This window comes from Psammomys obesus, unplaced genomic scaffold (assembly GCF_907164565.1).
Source record: "Psammomys obesus unplaced genomic scaffold, mPsaObe1.curated_primary_1811, whole genome shotgun sequence".
In the NCBI taxonomy this organism is placed as follows: Eukaryota; Metazoa; Chordata; class Mammalia; order Rodentia; family Muridae; genus Psammomys; species Psammomys obesus.
The window spans coordinates 2705155-2727598 of record NW_026590571.1 but is presented as its reverse complement, the minus strand read 5'-3'; the positions used below and the strand labels follow the sequence as shown (position 1 = coordinate 2727598).

The following is a 22444-nucleotide window of genomic DNA, read 5'->3' as shown; positions in this document are numbered from 1 at the left end:
GATATATAGTGCCCCAAATCTCAAAAGAATTAGATAAGCCTTAAGGGTCTGTTAGACTATACACAGCATTCCCTTGAAAAGGCATTTTGGTTGACCCACAAATGCAAGAGTATTAGAGCAACACAAATTGGATCTGACAGATTAAAAAAGGAGAGGGAACACAAAGTTGGGGGAGTAGTGGTGGGTCTAGAGGAATTTGGGTAAGGGAATAGGCTCAAAATACATTGTTGGAAATTCTCAATAAAATATTATTTTAAAAAGGCACCTTGGGAAAGATCTTTGTTCATTGAAAAGCTTTTCACATTTTTTCCTAACTACTATACTAGGCAATCTCTCTCTCTCTCTCTCTCTCTCTCTCTCTCTCTCTGTGTGTGTGTGTGTGTTTTCTTTTCATAGCTACCCCAGGATGAGGTTGGCCCATCCCTCAGCCTATGTCTACTTCTGCCTTATCTCCAAAGTTAATCTATCTTTAAAGATTTGGATGCTGAACAGCTAGATGACTCAGAAGGTAAAGGCACTTGCTGCTAAGCCTGACAACTTGAGTTTGATCCCTAGGACTCACACTGTAGAAGGAGGGAACTGACTCCTGTAAGTTGTCTTCTGACTTCCAGATACCCCTTTCCTAAAATAAATAAACAAATAGATAGATAAACAAATATATAAATCTTAAAAAAAAAGCTTTTTAAGGACTTGGTGCTGAAGGTCCTCACTAGTTTATATAATGTTTTGAAAACTTAGAATAACCCTTCTCTTTATGGACACACAGCAAAGCTAAGATCCAGGGATGCTAGAGGAGTTTAGGCTGTGTCTTATGCTTGCTTTTCTTCCTTAGCTAGGAGTCCTTCGTGAGGGCATATCTCACAGACCTAAGTATCAGGGCCTACTGCTGCCTGGCATTCTGTAGTCGGTATTATCTATCCCTTGAAAGATCTAGATACACACCTTTGTTTTAGGGTTGAGGCAGAAGTCCAGGGAGGTCTTAGCACTGCACCTGAAGGACTTTGTTAAGTGCAGGTGTGGGAGGATGGGGATGGGCAGGGATGAGGTGTCAAGATTAGATGGGAGATCTCTCTCTTCTTCCTGAACCTGTTCTCTCTCTGAGCCAAATTGGGAATTGAGGGGGCTGCAGTCTACCTTCCCCAACTTGGAGTAGGAGGAGATTACTGTTTTTCCTATGGTAGCCAAGTAGCTCAGTGTGGTGCAGGACTAGCAATGGGCATTCCTCTCTTACTGGAGGGTGACATTCCCACAAGGCTTGGCTTCTCCCATAATGAGCTGGTGGGAAGCTATGATTACCCTAGTCTATTTCCAAGCCTTGTCCTTAGAGATAGATTATGAAATGGTAGGAGAGCAGAAATGAGGTTTGGAGAGCAACTGTTTTGCCTGTGCTTTCCCCGCAGGCTATTCTTTCAGGTTAAATGCTTGCATTGGCAGCAAACAAGTTGGCCATTGGGCAATTTAGAATACTGATGCCCAGAAAAGGCAGGCAACATATAATAGGCACCAGGGATTTCTGGAATCCTGGGTAACTCTTTAAGGAAAAGGGTGCTGCTTCAGTAATAGATAGATGCTTCCCATCTAACCCCTCAAAGCCTCCTCGTCTCTGTGCCCTATGTAGGCCTGGGCACTTAGTTTCCTACAAGTGATTAGTGAGCCAAGCACAGTTTCTTAGTCAAACTGTTTTCCCACTCCCAGGTCTGAGCTGTCTGAGTACCTTCTAACTTGGTGTTGGTCCCTACCCTCTGGATTTGCATGCTCAGCTACTCCCCATTGCTATAGGCCATTTATGGCATCTTTTCATTGTCTTCTCATGAAGATTATTTCATAAGCTTCATGAATGATTCTCTTCTCCATGCTTCCTGAGGGGCTGGTTTCCTGGCACCTCTGCCTCACATATTAGTAGCCTACAAACTTTCTCATCTTCTTACATTTGCTTTAGGGTTACCACAGAGCTCTCAGAACTGCTCAACACAAGTTGGGAAGTGGGTGGCTGAAGGAAGAAAGCAATGCTTTTCAAAAGCTATCCTTATTCCAAATGATAAGGTTTGAGACAAACCAAATGCTCTCAAATAAATGCTCTCAATTTTTACTCCTGTGGCTCTCCAAAACCTGGATTCTTAGAGGAGATGCATTCCTTGGTTTCCCTGACAATCCTCAGCTAAGTGCAGTTGTAAGTAAAATTTCACAACCATATTTTCATGTGGCCTTGTTCTTCAGGATACATTTTCCCTTTTTCTTTTTTTGGGTTTTCGAGATAGGGTTTCTCTGTGTAGCCTTGGCTGTCCTGGACTCACTTGCTTTATAGACCAGGCTGCTCTTGAATTCATAGTGATCCACCTGCCTCTGCCTCCTGAGTGCTTAGATTATAGGTGTGTGCCACAGGACCTAGCTACTAGGGGTACATTTTCATAGATGCCAAGATCCAAGGTCCCATAGGTACAGCTGAACACATAAGCACACTCATGCAGAGATCTTAGAGGTATATGTACCTTCATGCTGAGATGTAAGCCCATGGCCTACACCTGACACACATACACACGTACAGGCATGGGTCCCTAGAGTTATATATGTAGGGATATACAGGCCCAGTCTGTGGGCATACCTGTGTATACCTAGTCTGCACACAAAACATGAATATCCGGAGATAAATGTGCACAGATACCAAGGACTGGGTTCATGTGTACATCTGATCACTTCCATATATGTACGTATTCACATGAGGTATAAGTGTACAGACACCTAATCATAGGCCTACGGACAAATAGTTACCTGTGCACACACAAATATGTTTATGTAAACATATTTATGGGCACCTGTAGTACAAATACACTCAGTCCTAGAACAGAGGAAATCTCTGTAGTGCAGAGATGCTCTCTCTCTCTCTGTGTCTGTCTCTCATTCCTGCTCCCTCCCTCTCCCTTACCTGTATGCAAGTTCTCAGAATGCACATGCACAGATATCCAGGTCCAAGGCTCCATGTGCACCTTTCATTCCCACTTGCACATACATAAGCACCCAAAGGTATGTATGCATACATGCTAGAAACACCAGCCTTTGTCAATGGGCCCCTCTGGATGCACACGCACAGCTGTGTATAAGCACCTTGGTAGGCACATGTACACATAAAAGAATGAACACTCAGACAGCACACATGGCTAGTACACATGTGCACCTTCTCATGTATTTTCACCATGCTTTTTACAAGTTATTCATGCAGCTGCTAGGCATATCTGCACACCAGTACTTCCAGAAAATATATACTTGCATTTGTAGTACAACTGTGTCTATAACCACATCATCTCTATTCCAAACAACAAAGCATGGACACTACTCATCCTTATCAAAAGGCACAAAAGTATTGTAACTATGTACATACACATGTGGGAGCATACTGTAGGATGCACATAACTTAACACACTCCAGAAGGTACACATAACTTCATGCATATATGAACACCCAATTATCCTTGGTTGCTACCCTCTACCAACCCTGCCTGGATGATGATGGCTCCCAGTTCCTGCAGTTGGCAAAACGTTTTGATGAGGTACAGCCATTGACTTATGTTTTAGCTCAGTTTCCCCAGACATTTCCTCCTTTCCTTGGACCGCCACTAAGCTGAAGAAGACAACAGTATGCCTACTTTTCTGAACAGATGCATGAGTTAGTGTTTCTATTGCTGTGAAGAGATGCCATGACCACGACAACTATAAAGGAAAACATTTAACTGGTGCTGGTTTACAGTTTCAAAGGTTTATTCCCTTATCATCATAGCAGGGAACATGGTGGTATGCAGGCAGACTGGTGCTGGAGAAGGAGCTGAGAGTTCTACATTTTGATCCACAGACAGCAGATGGAGACTGTGTGCAACACTGGGACTGGCTTGAGCATAGAAGACCTTAAAGCCTGCCCTCATAATGACATACTTACTCAACAAGGCCACACTTCCTAATAGCTCCACTCTCTATGGCCAAGTTTTCAAGCACATGAGTCTATGGGGGTCATTCTTATTCACAAGTGCCTATAATCATACATTCAGAAAAAGAATAACTTGGTATGGACCAGGTTTGGTGAAACACTAAAAGGTGATTCTGAGCAATTGTAAAAGATCCCCAAATATCCATTTTTTCCCAGCCAGCAATGTGGCTGAGGATGTTCCATGGTCACAGTGCATTCTACACCCAGAGTGTAGAGTTGTCCGTGAATTTTCCTGACCTGCTGCTGTTTTCTCTCAGCTCCAGAGCTGGTTTCAACTACCTGAGGTTATGTCAAATTTTCCTTCCTTCAAGTGAGTGCCTTCTCACATACACAGTGAAAAACTGGTCTCCTGGAATTAGCCTGGAGAGTGGGAGGCAATGCATTAGTGGTTCCAGTCATCATTATAAACTACTAGAGGCTAAGTGGCTCACCACGTGTGGAGATCTGAATAAGAATGGCCCCCCAGGGGCTCATATATTTGAATGTTTAGTCATTAGGGAGTGGCATTACTTAGAAGGAATAGGAGGTGATTTGAACTGTAGGGCTTGGCTCAAGAAGGTTCAGAGGAGAAGAATATTAGTAAGTGACCTAGAGACTATTCTTGCGATATTTTGGTGAAGAATGTGGCTGCTTTCTGTCCTTATCCAAAAAATCTACTGAGGCTAAGTTGAAGAGCTCTGGACTAAGAAAAGCCTGGTCCTAAATGGAGTAGAGGGAATGGTGACCTCAGGAAAAGACCCTGTCCAGCTAAGCTTCTAATTTGTAGAAAGGAATTAAAGAAAACCTTAAACATGAAAGAAACTATTGAATACAGAAAGCTGGTAAAAATATATTTAAATGAGGGGGTTAAGTTCCAGTCCCAGCAAGTGGCAAACCTTGGAGGCTTCAGCCAAGTGGCTCTGGCTTTACTTGAGAAAGATTAGGAGGTGTGGCCTTGTTAGAAGTGTGTCATTGGGGGTGGGCTTTGAAGTTTCAAAAGCCCAAGGCCCATTGTCATTCTTTCTTCCTACTGCCTTGCAGATTAAGATTTAGAATTCTCATCTACCTTTCAATCACCATGTCTGCCTGTATGCCACCATGTTCCCTGCCATGATGATAATGAGCTATACCTCAGAAACTGTAAGCCGGTCTCACTTAAATGCTTTCTTTTATAAGAGTTTCTATGGTCATGGTGTCTCTTCACAGCAGTAGAACACTAAGACAGTATGTATTTATTTCCTTCACTGTTCTAGAAGATTAAAGCCCAAGATGAAAGCAATAACTGGGTTGGTTGCTGATAAGGTGTCTCTTCCTGAAGGTTGCATATAGCCACTTTCTTGCCAAGTTCTCACATGGATTTTGCTGTGTGTATGTTTACACAGAAGGTGTGGCCTGTGTGTTTTCCTATAAGGGTACATGTCCTAATAGATTAATACCTTATATTTGTGACTTCATTTAACTATCTCCTTAAAGGTCTGCTTTCCAAACACAGTACTTCAATGGGTTCCACATATATGGAGTCAACCAATCTCAGACAAAAATATTCAGAATAGAAATAGAAATAGAAAGTTTAGAACAGAAAGTTCATGCCATGCTGGACATTGAAGTTAAGCTTTATGCACCTTGGACAACACCCTAGGAAACAAAGAACATCCCCTGACCTCTTGGTATTCATGTGCGTGTTTTCTGCTGCATACTTTTTTTTTCGGACAGGATTTTCCTGTGTAACATATGCTGGTGTCATTATTTTTCGTTAGTGCCCTGACTGGCTAGAACTACAGGTGTGTGCCAGCACAACAAAAGCAGTTCTGAGTTTTGACAATAAAAAAAAATGGGTTACACCATCAAGCAGCCAGAGGAATCGTGTTACCACCCAAGTGATTCATGCCCGCCCTGTGCATAGTCCTGTCCCAGTGGCTCTGAGCCAAAAGAAAAAGTTGAAGTCTTCTCTCTGTGGTCTCTGTGGCACTAGAGCCACCACACCACCTTTTAAAATTAGCTTACAAAGTAACAGGTTTCCTTGTGGTATTTTCATATACTTAGTTTTGGTTGATTTCCATCCTCTTCTGCATCTTCTGTTTGTTTATTTGTTTGGTTTCTCTGTGTAGCCCTACAGAGACCCTGGTCTCAAAAAACAAAACAAAGAAACAAGAAAATTCAGCAACCCAATGTACTATACTGTCCTGGAACAATAAAAGGATATCTGTGGAAAACCAAACAAAATCTGAATAAAGTCTGTAGCAATGTGCCAAACATAGCTTTAAAAAAACGGATATGGATATACAAGTGTCTTTGTAGTAGGATGTAAAGTCCTTTCGGTATATGCTCAGATGTGGTATAGCTAGATCCCAATATTTTTTAGGTTCTTGAGAAGCCTCTCTGCTGATTTCCCTAGTGACTGCATCAATTGACACTCCTATGGAGAGTAAAGGCTCTTGCTTTCACACATCCTCATTAGCATTTGTTTTCTTGACAGTGAAATTTTGGTTGGGGTGAGATGGGAATCTCAAAGTAGCTTATTTTGATTTTTTTTTTTTTGAAACAAGGTTCCATGTATCCTGGGCTGGCCTCTAAGTCCTGCTGTGGCCAAAGATGATTGTGAACTTCCTCTGTCTCTACCTACCCAGTGTTGAAATTTTAGCCATGTCCCACCATGTACACTTACGGAGAACTAGAGTTGAACACAGGGCTTTGTGCATACTACCCAAACTGGCTACATTCCTAGCCCTTCCAAGCTTACATTTATTTATTCATTCATTCATTCATTCATTCATTTATTTATTTATTTATCTATCTATCTATCTATTTATTTATTTATTTATTTATTTATTTATTTGTGTGTGTGTGGGTAGGTATGCTTATGCTACAGCATGTATGTGTAGGTCAGAAGACAGCTTGCAGGAGTTGGTTTTCTCTTTCTACCATGTGGGTCCTGGGCATTGCACTCAGGTTGTTACTGTTGGCAGCTACTACTGCTACAGCGCTACTACTCCTACCTACTGAGCCATCTTGTCAGCCCTCAGTTGTTTAATTTCTATTTCTCTGATGACTAAGGATGTTGAATACTTAGAAATCAGGAATAGTGGCTCACACCAGTAATCCCAGCACTCAGGAGGCAGAGGCAGGCGGAATGCTGTGTGTTCAAGGCCAGAATAGTCTACAAAGTGAGTCCAGGACAGCCAGGTCTACACAGAGAAACCCTGTCTCAAAAAACCAAAATAAAATAATAAAAAAAAAAAGTATTTGCTATTAGGTGCTGGGTGTGGTGGCATAGAGTTTGAGGCCAGCCTGGTCTACAGAGCGAGTTCCAGGAAAGCTAGATCTACAGAGTCTCAAAAAACAAAACAAAAAAAGGAAAAATTTTTGTTTTCTTTTTGTTTAAACATTTATTTACTTATTATGTACACAATGTTTTGTCTGCATGTACACCTCCACACCAGAAGAGGGCACCAGATCTCATTATAGATGGGTGTGAGCCACCATGTGGTTGCTGGAAACTGAGCTCAGGACCTTTGGAAAAGCAGCCAATGCTCTTAACCACTGAGCCATCTCTCCAGCCCTGATTTTGTTTTTTGAGACAGTTTCTCTGTGTAGCCTTGGCTGTCCTGAAACTTAGTCTGCAGACCAGGCTGGCCTCGAACTCAAAGATCCAACTGCCTCTGCCTCCCAAGTGCTGTGGTAGACACCATCACCACCCAGATATTAACTCTTTATCTTTACTTTATCTGGCAAAAATTGTCTCCTACACTATGCTGAGTATCTGTTCACTCCACTGATACAGAAGTCTTTTAATTTTATGTAATCCCACTTGCCAGTTCTTTAAAGATCTATTTCATTTGACACACATATGTATGTTTTTCATTTCTGTCTTTTTTATATCAAATGAAGTTTCTGGTGCCTGCAGAGATTAGAAGGGAGCATCCTGGAACTGGAGTTACAGATGGTTTTCCTTACACCTTGTGGGTTTTGGAAACTGAACCCGGGTCCTCTGCAAGAATAACAAATAGCTGAGCCATCTCTCCAGCCTCTTAATTCTTGGGGTATTTTTGTGCTATTGGATTCTCATCAGGTATTTCTTACTCTTGTAAGTCCTCTCTAATCTTATGTCCCACTACTAGTCTTCTGGCTGGAAGTCTGGCTGCCTGTTCCAGCGTCATTCCCCTTCCTGCTGCCCCGTGGAATGAGGCAATCATAGGTTTTTCCCTTTGCCTGGATTATTGACTCCACCCATACCCCTCCTATGATTCAAAGCCTGGGCAGGGGCACTTGTGGAGTCTCAGGTTCTTTCCTGGGCACTGCTGAGTTTATATGCTACAGTGGGTGTGGAAACATCTGCGATCAAATGCCTTTTGTGTGAACACTCCTGCCATGCATTCCTGGAGTCAAATAGCCTGGGTTGTGGACATTCCTGTGGTCACATTGATTTGAATGAGAAGAATCATCAGGGATGAAATCACTGGAGCGGGGACACCTCTGGACAGAGTGGGGTACAGACATTCCTGGAATCACACTGAGAGGTGTGGCTACTTTTGTGGCCAGAGACCAAAGTGAGCATACATACTTGGGTATGTAAAGCCATTAAACCACAAAAGACAGTGTCACATAATTTAGGGAGTTCATGGAAGCGCCTGTCTTTGGGGCTATAGAAAGTCAGGACCACAGTCATAAAAAACACATCTCACTCCCACACCTCTTTATATTGGTAGGGCTGGGGACAGAATTCAAGGACTTGTACATGTCAGCTAAGTATGAAGAAAGACTCTCAATCTGAAGTCTGTTTGGTAAAATTAGGGCACAGTGAAACAAGCCTTCAATGTCAGTACTCGGGAGGCAGAGACAGGGGGATAAGTATTTCAAAGTCATCCTTGGGTATACAGCAAGTTGGAGGCCAGCCTCGGCTACGTGAGACCCTTTCTCAAAAAATAAAAACAACAAAAAAATGATTTGAAAAATCATTTGGAAATTTCATTAAATCTGTAGACTCTATCATAGATGATGATGATTATTATTATTTTGGTCTTTGTTTTTTGAACCAGGGTCTCACCATGTAGGATGGCCAGTCTGGCCTCAAACTCAACTCTCTGGCCTCAGTCTCCCATATTATGGAATTAGAGGTGTGTACTCATTTGGCTTCAAAGTTTCTTTTCTTTTTTAAATGGGGCCTACCTGTGCTGCCCAGGTTGACCTTGAAGGTATGTGCTTAAGTATTCTCATTTGGGGAACCTGAGTAGCTAAGACTACAGGTCGTGGTCTAGCATTACACACAGCTAACAGACTTAATTTTTTTCAAGACAGGGTTTCTCTCTGTAGCAAGAATCCTGTCTGTCTTGGACTCACTTTGTAGACCAGGCTGGCCTTGAACTCACAGAGATCTGCCTGCCTCTGCTTTCTGAGTGCTGGGATTAAAGACAAGCACCACCATTCCTGACCAGACTTGTGTGTGTGTGTGTGTGTGTGTGTGTGTGTGTGTGCGCGCGCGCGCATGCGTGTTAGTGAATATAGAACCCAGGGCTTTGTGCATACTAGGCAATCTACCCCATACTATCCCATCAGTGAGCTATACCACCATCCTATAACAGGATGTATTTGAAAGCACACTTGCATATGTATACCAACAGATAGGAATAATAATGAAAGTTGATTACACTGAAATACAGTTATAACTATATATTTAATTAAAATAAAATGGTGACAGTAGCCAGGTTTGATGACATAGGCAGGCCTGTAATCTTAGTACTCAGGGGGCTGATATGGGAGGATCTTGAGTTTGAGGGCAGTCTAGGCTATATGGAAAGATGTCTCAAAAAACAGTCAAAATTGGGGTATATGAGAGGTTTAATTATAGGATCGACTTATAAAATATGTCATTATCCAAAGAGGTGAGAAATACGAGCAGTATTTCAGATGCCCGTCAACTGTCAGATATAAAAAGCAAGCGACTTGCATAGTAGGGCTTTTACTGTTTTGACTTATTGCCAATATTTGTAGCTGGGAATGAAGCTGAACTTCAGTTACCACAAAGATGTACTGCTTTCTTCCATCAAGCTGGTGCTGGTGGAGCCCCTGATGTTTAAACCATGGTAAGATGCCCTGCTTTAGCCGTAATTCCTGGACCTATTCAGGACACTCCAGGAGCGGTTTAGAGAAGAGGCATATGCTCACAGTCTTAAGAAATTGCTCCTGCAGCTCCACATGCTTTTTCACCATTTCTTTGAGCTGTCGCAGATTCCCACTCTAGGCTTGTCTTCTCAGGCTCCATAGATGATATCTGCAAACAAATGCAGCTTCTGGTTTTCCAGGCAGGCAGCAGCTTCTAAGTTGTATTAGTTTGACTTTTACTGCAAACCCTAACATAAAGGAAAATGCATTAGAAAAAAAATGTGTCAAGATTTATTGCAGAGTACTATTTCATTCTCACTGCTGCGTAGCTCCCCACTGTGGAACAGGTTAGGATTTAACATTCAAGAACTACAAACATTCAAGAGCTAATTTCTCTGGAAGGAATTTTTTATATTTATTTTGTGTATGTGTGTGAGAGCATGCCATGGTATGCGTGTAGAAGTGACAACTAGTGGGAGTTAATTCTCTCCTTCTACCTTGGGGGTTATAGGGATTTAATTCTGGTTGTCAGAATGAGCCTTTTCCCACTCAGCCATCTCACCAGCCATAGAGCTAATTTCTTAGAAGTGTAACTGGGACCTTGATATGGTAGTGCACATCTTTTTTTTTTTTTTTTTCTTTTTTGGCAAGACAGGGTTTTTTACATAGCCTTGGCTGTCCTGGACTCAATTTGTAGATCAGGCTCACTGAGATTCACCTGCCTCTGCCTCCCAAGTGCTGGGATTAAAGGCATTCCCTACCACTGCCCGGCTTGTAATGCGCATCTTTAATGCCAGCAACCCAGGGTTTCATGTATGCCAGGCAACCCCTACCACTGACCTACACCCTAGCCCTGTTTCGGTGTTTTGCTTTTTTGTCTTAAGACAGACTGTCTCTATTTGTGCTGGGATTAAAGGCCCATGTCACCACACCTGGCCTGTTTCAATAAAAATACACAACCCAGATTTATTTATTTTCATTTTATGTGTATGACTGTTTTGCCTGCCTGCATGTATGTAAATGCATTGAATGCATGCTTTGTAAGTATGAAAGACAGAAGGCATCAGATTCCTTGAAACTGGAGTTACAGGTAATTGTTAGCTGCCATGTAGGTGCTGGGAACTGAACCCTGCTCCTCTAAATGGGCAAGTGCTCTTGACCACTGAGCTGTCTCTCTAATCCCCATGTTTCAATAAAAAATTTTAGAATACTTCTTTGTTTAATCATTTTGTATGTATGGATGTTTTGCTTTGTCTATCTGTGTACCATGTGTATACCTGGTGCATTAGGAGGTTGTGAGTCCCCTGTGTTTCAAATATAAAGTTTTTTTTTTTGAGACTGTGTTTCTCTCTGTAGCCCTGATTGTCCTGGAACTCACTATGTAGACAAACTGGCCTCGAACTCACAGAGATCTGCCTCTGCCTCCTACGTGCTGAAATTAAAGGTATGCACCACCACTGCCCATGCTGTGTTTCAATTTTTTAAGGTTCCCTTTTAACGGAAGACTTAAATGTAAGTAACCTGCTAGGCCACTGTTAGAAAGGGGTTCCTCCTTACAAACAGGTCTAGGTCCATCCTACTGCAGACTAGCTGGCTTCTTCTGTTTCAGGGAGTTTTCCCCTTGAACTTTGCTGTGTCTTCTCCCTGGTATATTCTTCCCATAGGTAGTATCCACAGGTCCTCACCCTGCAACTCCACAATGGTTTCTTTACCTCAGTGAGCTCTTTTAGAACAATGTTTTTATTATTTTGATTATTATTATTATTATTATTATTATTTTGTTTTCTCAGACAGGGTCTTTCTACATAGTCCCAGCTGTCCTGGAACTTGCTACGTACAACAGGTTGGCCTCAAACTCACAACACTGGTGCATCTGCCTCTTAAGTGCCTGGCTGGAAAAACACTTTTAAAACTCTAAACACCTACATCTACATTCTCTGATTTTCTTCATTTTGCTTTCCTTTTTTCCCTACCTTCCATAGCCTGTATTACTTTTCCATGTGCTTTCATGCGTCTTAGTGGAAAGGCACCACTGTGGGAAATACAACTTGGGTGCTCTGTCGTTGTAGAAATATCAGATGAGTGTACTTAAGGAACAAAGAAGTCACAAAGTCACTACATGGTATCTTATGAGACCATTATTTTTTACAGGGTCTGTTATTTTGTAGCATGCTGTAAACATAGTTAAAAACAACTTACAATGCAGAAATTCAGTCTTTGTTTTCTTCTGTATCTCTAAACCTAGAATGGCTGGAAGTATGCATTCAATAAGCATTTACCAACCCTCTCAACAGGCAGCACGCAAAATGCTTAAAGTTGCTCTAAACATAAAACAGATGCTCTCTAAACACCCATTTACTGGGGAAAAAATCCTTTGCTTTTCTTTAACAAATTCTTTGGGGATGGGGTTTGAGAACCAGTTCAGTGGTTAAGAGCCCTGGCTACTCTTCCAGAGGTCTTGAGTTTGATTCCTAGCACTCACATGGTGGCTAACAATTACTTGTAACTCCAGTTCCAGGAGACCTGAGGGCATCTCTATAGCTCCAACTGTTTTTATTTAAGATAGGGTCTCTATCTGCATGTGTGCCTGCACACCAGAAGAGGGCATCAGATCTTATCATAGATGGTCATGAGCCACAATGTGGTTGCTGGGAATTGAACTCAGGACCTCTGGAAGAACAGCCAGTGTTCTTCTGAGCCATCTCTCCAGCCCCCAAGATAGGGTCTCATATAGCCCAGGCTGCCCTCAAACTTTCTATATAGCTGCACATGAGCTTTTACTTCTGAATTTCTATGGTAATTTGAAGGAGAACGGTCCCCAGAGGCTCATATATTTGAATACTTGGTACCCACTTGGTGGAACTGTTTTGGGAATGTCACTGGAGACAAGCTTTGAGGATCCAAAGGCCTAGGCTATTCCCAGTAATCTCAGTCTCCCTCTCCTCTGCCCCATGGTTTATATCTCACAAGTATTAATTATTGCTTCAACCTCATGCCTGTCTGCCTGTTGCCATGCTCCCTGCTGTGATGGCCATTGATTCATCATCTGAAACTGTAAATTCCCACTGAATGTTTTCTTCTCCATGTTGCCTTGGTCATGGTGTCTTATTACAGCCATCATAACTAACACAACTTCCTACCACAGGATTACTGGTATGGGCCATCACATCCAGGTTATGTGGCTGTGGGGATCAGAGCATTGTTCATTCCAGACAAGCATCTTACCAGCTAAACTACATCCCAACTCTTAATATACTTTTGTTTGTTTCCTTGGCAATATTGAATATTGAACCTTTTAACTCTTTAAAGCTTTATTTATTATATTATTATTATATATTATTATTTATTATATGTGTATAAGTATTTTGCTTGCAAGTATACCCAACGAATAAAACATCATTTTATTTTATTAAGTCACCAGGTGGTGGTGGCATATGCCTTTCATCTTACCACTTGGGAGGCAGAAGCAGGTGGATCTCTTTGAGTCTGAGGGCCAGCCTGGTCTACAGAACTAGGGTTACGTAAAGAAACCCCGTTTCAAAAAAAATTAAAAAAATATGACCTGGAGAGATGGCTCAGAGGTTAAGAGCATTGGGTACTCTTCCAAAGGTCCTGAGTTCAGTTCCCAGCAACCACATGATGGCTCACAACCATCTATAATCAGGTTTGGTGCTCTCTTCTCTTGTGTAGGCATACACGGAGGCAAAACACTGCATATGCAATAAATAAATAAATAAATAAATAAATAAATAAATAAATAAATAAATAAATAACTATTTAAAAAATTAAAAATAAAAAAGTCAAAATTTACCAAGGTCTTTCATCTTTTGAGACACATTTCATGTAGTTCAGGTTGGCTTCAAACCTGCCAAGTATCTAAGGGTTTTCTGAAAATTTTGATCCTTTTATTGCACTACTATGGGTCACAGGCACTACTATGCTTGTCTTTTTATGTTGTGGCTGGAGACAAAACCTAGGGTTTTGTGCATTTTAGGCAAGTACTCTACAAATTGGGCTATCTCTAGGGATTTTTCTTTTCTATCTATTTTTTTAAGTTAAATTAATTTTTTTTTTCAGACAGGGTCTCATTACATAGCCTTGACTTCCCTGAAACTATGCAGACCAGGCTAACCTCAAACTTGTAGAGACCTGCCTGCTTCTCCCCTCTCCCACCAAATTCTGGGAATAAAGGTGAGTGCTACCATGGCCAAACTATTTTTATTATTTTTTAATTGTGTGTGTGTATGTCCTGGGTATGTGCTTGTGAATGTAGGTACCGAGAGAGTACATAGATATCTGAGCCCATGGAGGTAGAGTCATAGGCACTTGTGAGCTGCCAGGTTTGGGTGCTGGGAACCAAACTTGGATCTTCTGCAAGAGCAATACCTGCTCTTAACCACTGAACCCGCTCTCAATCCTCATTCAGATTTTTTATAAGGTACCCTTTATTTTAACTTTAGAAAAAAGGGGCAAATTTACCTTAATGTGTTAGGGTGAACAAGTCATCTCATTATCTTCCACCTGCCAAGGAAAAAGAAAAGGGACTCAGCTATTTGGCTATGTTTTTTCTTTCTTTTTTTTTTTTTTTTTCCATTTGTCAGTGGGCTGAGCTATTGATTCTTACAGCTATTGCAAGGCAGGAAAGAACCACGTGAGTCAGGCCAGAAACAGGGACATTGGGAAGAGTCATGCTGGGCTCAGAGTTGAAGACCCACACCTTAGGGGCCAGTGGGGTAGCCTGAGGCTGGGGCAACTTGTCTACTCTGTTGATGCAGCATTCCTGGGGGAGGCGCTCCTTGGCCAGCTATCCATTCTTCTTTAACTTGCAGGCCTCCTGGTACAGGGATGCAATGGGGGGTTGTGTGGCTGGAGCATGTTTGTACATGGAGCCACCTTCTAGCTGTGGGACACAGGAGGCAGGGAGATGATGAGGATCTGAGACTCTAAGACAGTCTCCTTGACCCATGTCCTGATGGTTGGACACTCACATCCAGAGGGTAACTACGGTCTGAATTATGGGTGCTGAGGTTCCCACAGGCCACAAAGGGCACAGGTCACAAAGGGCACGATAATACATCCAGGACCGTCCAGCTGGTTGAAATCCAAGCCTTGGAAAAAGGCAGGGTGAACACTGAGGGCAAGGCCATTTACGGCACAGGCTGCAGCAGTACTAAAGTCCTCCCTCCATCATGATTCATCATCAGGTCGTACAGATAATCTTCATAGGGGGCCTGCCTCATCACTGATTCTAAAATGTCAGCCCCTGGTCTGGTTTTTCACTGTACTATGCCCACCCGGCATTTTACCTTCTACCTTGTCTCACTCAAGTAGGATCTATAGTGATATGCTCTGCCTTTGCCCATCAGGTTTAGGCTACAGACCTGCATAGGGAACACGTTTAACATGGGTGGGGTTTCTACCTGGGGGCAGTGACTGAGGGTTTTGCTAAGATAGATAGGGCTATCTAACAGGGTTTGAGGCTGAAGGCTCTCAAGAGACATGAAGTACATGCAGCTGATGCAGTTTCCCTAGGCATGGGCCACCAGCTCTGGCTCTCACCATACCCATGGTCCTGCAGGGGTCTGGTCAGGTCTGGAATGAAATCCTCTGGAGGGTCATAACCCTGACAAACAGCAAAGGCCTCTGGGGGAGGGGGACTCAGAGTGAGGGGTGACTTTGTCACCTCAACCTTGTGTAGATACCTGGCCAATCACCTGCTTGCCTTTCAGTCAGGCCCCCATGCCACTGACCAATGCTGGAATTCCTGCTGCTCTTGAGCTTGGCACAGAACACACTGGAGAAGAATATGCACAGTTGGCTGTAAAGCAGGGTTACATCTTGACCCCAGAATATCTGCAGGTCATGGAAAGCAACATGGAGAGGTATGTGTGCCCCACCCCACTCCAGGGACCTTTCTCAACACTCCACTTGGCACACCAAGGCTTACCTTGGCTACAAAATAGCCCCCTAGCTTCAAGACATATGCCGCAATGTTGAGAGCCTTGGGAAAGGAGAGATGGGTGGTAGTAGAGGCAAAAGTGAGGGCCAAGAGAGTGCAGGGGTGACCACCAGGGTTACTCACAGCTAGCAGAAGCTTGGGCCTGCATGTACTCATCGACATCATGGAGGCCAGTGCTTATAGCAAGAGGAATAGCTGATTAGGGGACCCTCTGATTTGATATGTCTTCTTATACCAGAGTTTAGAAAACTAAAGATATTTTCAGGCTCTCTTACTGCTAAGGTTCTGGAAAGTGTACTGCCTCCCCCAAATGGACGTGAACCCTGAGCTTCTAGCAACCTGGGAAGTCATTTTAATTCTGGAAACTGCTTGTCTTACAAGCAGGACTAGAATTTCTACCTCTAGCCCAGATGGTTCCTCTGAGCTTTATTTACAGATCAGCCCAAAGGCTTAACAAGCTCAACTCCAAATTTCTACTTCCTTCTCTATGAGTTCCTCTATGTTTTTTCAGCTCCGCGCATCCTTCCAGTTATTAATGTCAAAAATCTTAGTCCTTGTGACCAACTCTGGCCCCATCATTCTCAAATTCCAGACTTTAGCAAATCCAGCCAGCTCTATTTTCAAAATGAGACCTCTGTCTCCTTGCCTGTCACTGGAGACACCACTTTTATCAGTTACTCTTTTATTTTTATTTTTTTACAGAGCCAACTAATCTGAGCCCAGGTGGGGCATATAGAGAATGAAGCACCAACCAATGACCATGCATGCACTGGACCTAGGCCCCCTACACACTATGGGTAGCTTTGTCTTCCTGTGGGTCCCTCTGTATGGGAAGCAGGATCTGTCTCTGACACGGTCTCTGTTGCCTACCTTCTGATCACATCCCCCTGGTGGGGCTGCCCTTGCCTGGCTTCAGTGGAAGAGGATGCTCTTAGTCCTGATGTGACTTGATGAGCTGGAGTGAGTTGGTGAGGGGTGGGGAGATAGGGGGATGAGAGAGGGTAGGTGGCACTGGGAGGAGAGGAGGGAGCTACAATCTGGATGTAAAGTGAATAAGTAAAATAAGCAAAGAAATAATAAAAATTCATATTAATTAATAACTGATTTACTTGATGGGTGTCTTGTCTGCATGTCTGCCTATGTACCATAAGAATCCTGGTGCTTTTGGAGGCCAGAAGAGGGTGTTGGATCCAGCTGGAAGTGTAGTTACATATGATTATGAACCACCGTATAGTTGCTGGGAATCAAACTCAGGTCCTCTGGAAGAGTAGCCAGTGCTCTCTCTGCAGCTCTGGTAAAGGCTCTTTTTAATTTTAATTTAATTTAATTTGATTAATTTAAGCCAATTTTTTGGCTTAGCATCTGGCTCCAGCTGCCTGGGGCTGCACACAGGTCAACTGCTCATTTCACACCTGTGCCCACACAGTGAAAACGTACTGGTCAGCTGTATAAACCTTTCTAAGCCAAGAATCTTGAAAAATACACTTCTCTCAGGTATAGAGAACCTATGTCCACCCTTGGGCCACATCCTCTAGGGTTTATGGCCCATCTTCTTCCCTGTCTCCCTGCCCCAGATATCCTCCATGTCAGCCTACCCACTGCTGTGAGCCCAAAGAAGCAGTCTTCTCTCCACTCCCAAGCCACTTGGCCACCAAATCATGCACCTTAGAAGAGCTGGAATTCCTCATCAAGTTGAAGGAGCTTGAAAGAGCTTCAAGCCCACCAGCTTGGCCAGGATGTAGTAGATATCCTGTTTATCCTTTGATGTCCATCCCATCTCATGTTCCTGTTAGGCAGTGAGCTGATGCTGTCTTGTATGAGTAAACAAGATAGTGGCACACCAGCTACCAGCACAGGGCAGAAAAATAAAAGTACTGAGGCCATGTGATCCAGGTGACAGCTCATTCAACACACGGAGACTGAAACTCAGACAGGGCTTTAAGTACCTTATCATGATCTCTCAGGCCTCTTTGCTCGTCACATCAGGCCCCATCATTCTGGGACACCACAGATTCCACAGTTAACTGATAGAAGACCTACTACTGACCCTGCTCACCTCCCGACTACTCTCACAGACACTTCACACAAGTAATCCCTCTTTCAACCATTTTCTCTACCCATTAGATCCCTATTCACACCCAGCCATCTCTCCAGTCATCTCCATTGTCTCTAGATTCACAGAACCCTATTACTCCCCCCTATTAAACCCTTGCTTTTCACACCTATTACCCTGAAGCCATTCATTTTCCCACAGCCTAATCTCTCACTCCTCTCTGCAGCCCACCAATCCCTTAAAAGATTAGGCCTCCAGTCATTAATTACTACCACCTCAATCCCCACCAATGCCTAGAGGATCCTGACCTGTTAGGTCTCTATTATACCAATTTAACAGCTGTGTTACCTCAGCCCTCCTACCAACCTTTCAAAGATTACTAGTGGCCTTCAGTATTCTTTTCATCAATACACACATTGCCCCTGGTGCTCATATAGCTTATTTTTCTTCTTTGATCACTAACCTCACTAGTCCTTTTATCACTCCGCCTACCCATCTCTGTTATTCTCTCCATAACCTCACCATTATCGATTATTATATAAACTGGTGAATATCCACCACACTCAGGGATCATACTTTCATTAGTAATTCCTTCATTATTCAACCAATGAGCACACTCTATAGGTCTCCATTAATTTCCTTCATTAATTTCCCGGTGGATACAGCACCACATGTCAAATACCTTTTATTAATAACTCTAAGTCCATCTGCATGGCGTCAAAGACCATCACCTTGTCAGGACCACCAAATACCCCTCAAGGGGGCCCAGTGGATAGCAGAACAGTTTCACGCTTCTGAAGTTCGCTCAGCATCCCAGTTCCCTGCTCTAGGCAAGCTTCCCAGGGCTTGACTGAACTGTGCAGCTACAGCGTCCAGTGAACCCTCACATTGTGAGTTGGGGACAGGGCAAGCATGCACCATCCAGTCTCGGTCTCAGTTCAAGTCCTCGGTGTCCTAGGACCTACCTCAGCTTTTGTATAGGGAGGGAGCTGGATCACTAACCCTGAGAACAGTGTGCAGACCGGTGAGAAAAGGTAGGGCTCCAGGTGGTCGAGTCGACCCGCTGGCCTGTACCACATGCCTAGAGGTTGTCACAACGTGATAAACTTTGCATTGTAAAACAGGTTCCAGGGAGGTCCGGACCAGAGCAGAACGTATGACGTTTGTTTCATCATCTCGTAGCGACATATCCGGGTCACAGGAACTGCAGATCCCAGAATGCAACTGACATTGTTTGGCCAATAATGTCGCAAGGTAAGTGAACTGGCGCTTTGTTCTTTGTTTCAAGGACAAGGTCGTATTTTTGGCCCAACAGGGCGAGGCAGCAAGGCCAAGAGTTCTCGGCCAGTCTGGGCTACATAGAGAGAACTTGGAGTGGGAAACCTCCACCCCTCTCCGCACACTCACACAAAAAAGCAAGAAAAAGGAGGCCAAGATAATTTACATAGACGCCTCTTTTTACATGGAGCCCACATACTACATTTCCCAAAATTCAGCGGACATGACCACGCCTTTTTACTTTAAGTTTGGTTGGAAGGGGTTAGAGGTTGACCGTGGTGGAAGAGGAAAGCAGGTTGCAAAAGTATGCTAATCGGGAAGCTACTGCATGCGATTTTGAATCGTACTTCCGTGGTTGAAAGAATACTTTCAATTTTGCCATCTCAGAACTTCAGTTTCCTCATCTAGAAAATAGATATAATTACCGATGCAGAATTCACGGTGTTAATCAAAGTTACAAATATCCTAATATATTTTCCGAACATTTTTTTTTTTCTTGAAACGTTTTAATCCCCACGCACAAGCACAACTGAAAAGTGTATCTGTGATTTGTGACATAGCACACTGGGTAAAGGCTCTTGCCCACAAATCTTACCGCCTGAGTTCGGTTTCCAGGATTCATAAGGTGAAAGGGGAAGGACTCTTACAAGTTGTCGTTTGACCCCCAAATGCGTGCTGTGGCACGCACCCTCTCCCCAAATACATACATACATATACATACATACATACGTACATACACACATCTAGATAAATGGATGTATGAATGAATAAAGCATAAGTTTAAAGCATATTTGTACGCGTATATTTTCGTGTTTGTGTGCTCTTATGTCGCGACCTAGTACAAAAAAATACAATAACTGAAACAGCATTTACAATGTGTTATCCATTATTATAAATGCTGTTAGTGGTGTGCTGGTAAATAGTTAACTGGCTTTGGGAGGGTGGGGGTGGGTCTGTTTGGAGCATTTGTTAGTTTCCATGGTTTACATATTATCGGGTCAGATTTTAAGTCATTCTTGTGTAGTCTAAACACAGGTGTAGCAATACACCATTATGTATTAACTGGACCGTACAATAGGAGAAATGGCTTCAAAAACACAGAAAATGAACAAAATATAGTAAGATAATTAGGAAGTGATACATTTTAAATATCTATTACCTTTAAAAATCCAATCCACTTAATTGTTAAGTTCACAGCATTATTTTTTCCTTTTCTCTCTCCCTGTCTCTTTCTTCCTCTCCCCATGGTTTCAATGTAGGTCAAACTGGCCTCCAACCCACGAACCACTTCCCACCTTCCAAGTGCTGAGGTTTCAGATGGCCCCACCCCCATATCCCTATACACTGTCCTTTCTTTCTTCCTTCCTCTCCTTCTGTCTTTCTTTCCTTCTCTTCTTCCTTCTTTCTTTCTTTTTAAAGATTTATTTATTTTATGTATATGAATGCTGTGTTTTCACACACACCAGAAGAGGGAATCAGATCATATTATAGATGTTTGTGAGCCACCTTGTGGTTGCTGGGAATTGAACTCAGGACCTCTAAGAAGAGCAGTCAGTGCTCTTAACTGCTAAGCCATCTCCCCAGGCCCCAGCATTTCTTATTTTAATTCTTTGAGACAGGGACCCACTATGTAACTCTAGGTGTACTGGAACTCAATATGTAGACCAGGTTGGCTTCAAACTCACAGAGATCTGTCTGCTTCTGCCTCCTGAATGCTGAGATTAATCAGAATTTTATTTTTAAGATTAATTTATTTTAATTTTTATGTATATGAGGGTTGTTTTTTTTTGTATGTATATGTAGAAAACATACATGCTTGCTGCCTAAGGAAGTCAGAGGGTGTCAGATCCTGGAACTAGAGTTGTGAATGGTTGTGAGCCATCATGGGGGTACTGGGAACTGAACCTGGGTCTTCTGAAAGAGCAACAAGTGCTCTTAACCACAGAACCATTACTCCAGCCTCAGCATTTCAATTTGTTTTGTTTTGAGATAGGGCAATAAATCCCTGGTTGTTCTTGACTCGTTTTGTAGACCAGGCTGACCTTAAACTCACAGAGATCTGCCTGCCTCTGCCTCCCCAGTGCTGGGATCAAAGCATGAACCACTACGCCTAGCTCCAACATTTCAATTTTAAAATAGTTATTTAACAACCAATTTACAAAATTCCTGAAAATTGAACAAGCTTAGTTGTGAAAGTCTATATAAGTTGTTTCTGTTTCCAGTGTACTGCTGAATTCTTACAAAAAAAAAAGTTATCTTTAGATTTTATTTATTTTGTTTTATGGATGTGCATATTTTGCCTTCATATATGTATGTGAATGAAATGCATGCCTGGTGCTTTTTGAGGCCACTAGAGGGCATTGGATCTCCTGGGACTAGAATTACTGATGATTTCAGCTGCCATATGGGTTCAGGGAATCAAATCTAGGTTCTTTGGAAGATTAACAAGTGTTCTTAACTGCCGAGCCATCTCTCCAGCCACCTGCATTGCCCCCCCAACACTCAATTTAATACTTATAACATAGGAGCTAATTATCCTTAACTTACAAAGAGAAAGCTGAGGCAAGAAAAGGATACATATTATGAAAAGCATATAAATTTAACATAAGTTATATATAACTTAATGTAACTATATATAAAATTTAACATAAATGTGTAAGTTTGTATAAAAATGTAGGGATGTATAATTTTAAACTATATAGTAATAAAAATAGGTCACATGTGACTAAATATATAACAGTAAATATTTTATATATTTTGTATCATGAAAGGTGGGTATCACATTATACATATAACATACAATGTATGTGGTAATGTGAATATGGTAGTATGCCTTTGGACATTTAGTAAAGTATGTTAAATACAGATACACAACTAAAAAATAGATAGACTGTCTTATTGTATTTTTGAGATGAGGTCTTGCTATATAGCTAGCCCAAGCTGTCCTTGAGTCTTATTCCTCCTGCCTTAAGTGGCCCTAGTGTTGAGGTAATAAGTGTGACATACTATGTCCAGCAAAATATGTTTTCTCTGGTGGCAATAAAGTAGGATGAAAAGGAGAGATACTGAAGAATGGATTAAGTTGCATTTTCTTTCCTTTT

The 22444-nt window shown here is 42.4% G+C and overlaps 1 protein-coding gene across 1 annotated transcript; it reads right to left on the bottom strand.

Moving 5' to 3' along the window:
• Positions 1-9606: 9606 nt before the first annotated feature.
• On the bottom strand, positions 9607-19253 carry Ftsj1 (FtsJ RNA 2'-O-methyltransferase 1). Its single transcript, XM_055607935.1, is given in 11 exon segments — positions 9607-10301; positions 14533-14574; positions 14771-14953; positions 15042-15104; positions 15106-15161; positions 15613-15696; positions 15804-15906; positions 16001-16054; positions 16136-16147; positions 16149-16207; positions 19088-19253. Coding segments are annotated over 10 exon segments (813 nt in total). The 3' UTR covers positions 9607-10301; positions 14533-14541.
• Between the last annotated feature and the right edge of the window lie 3191 nt (positions 19254-22444).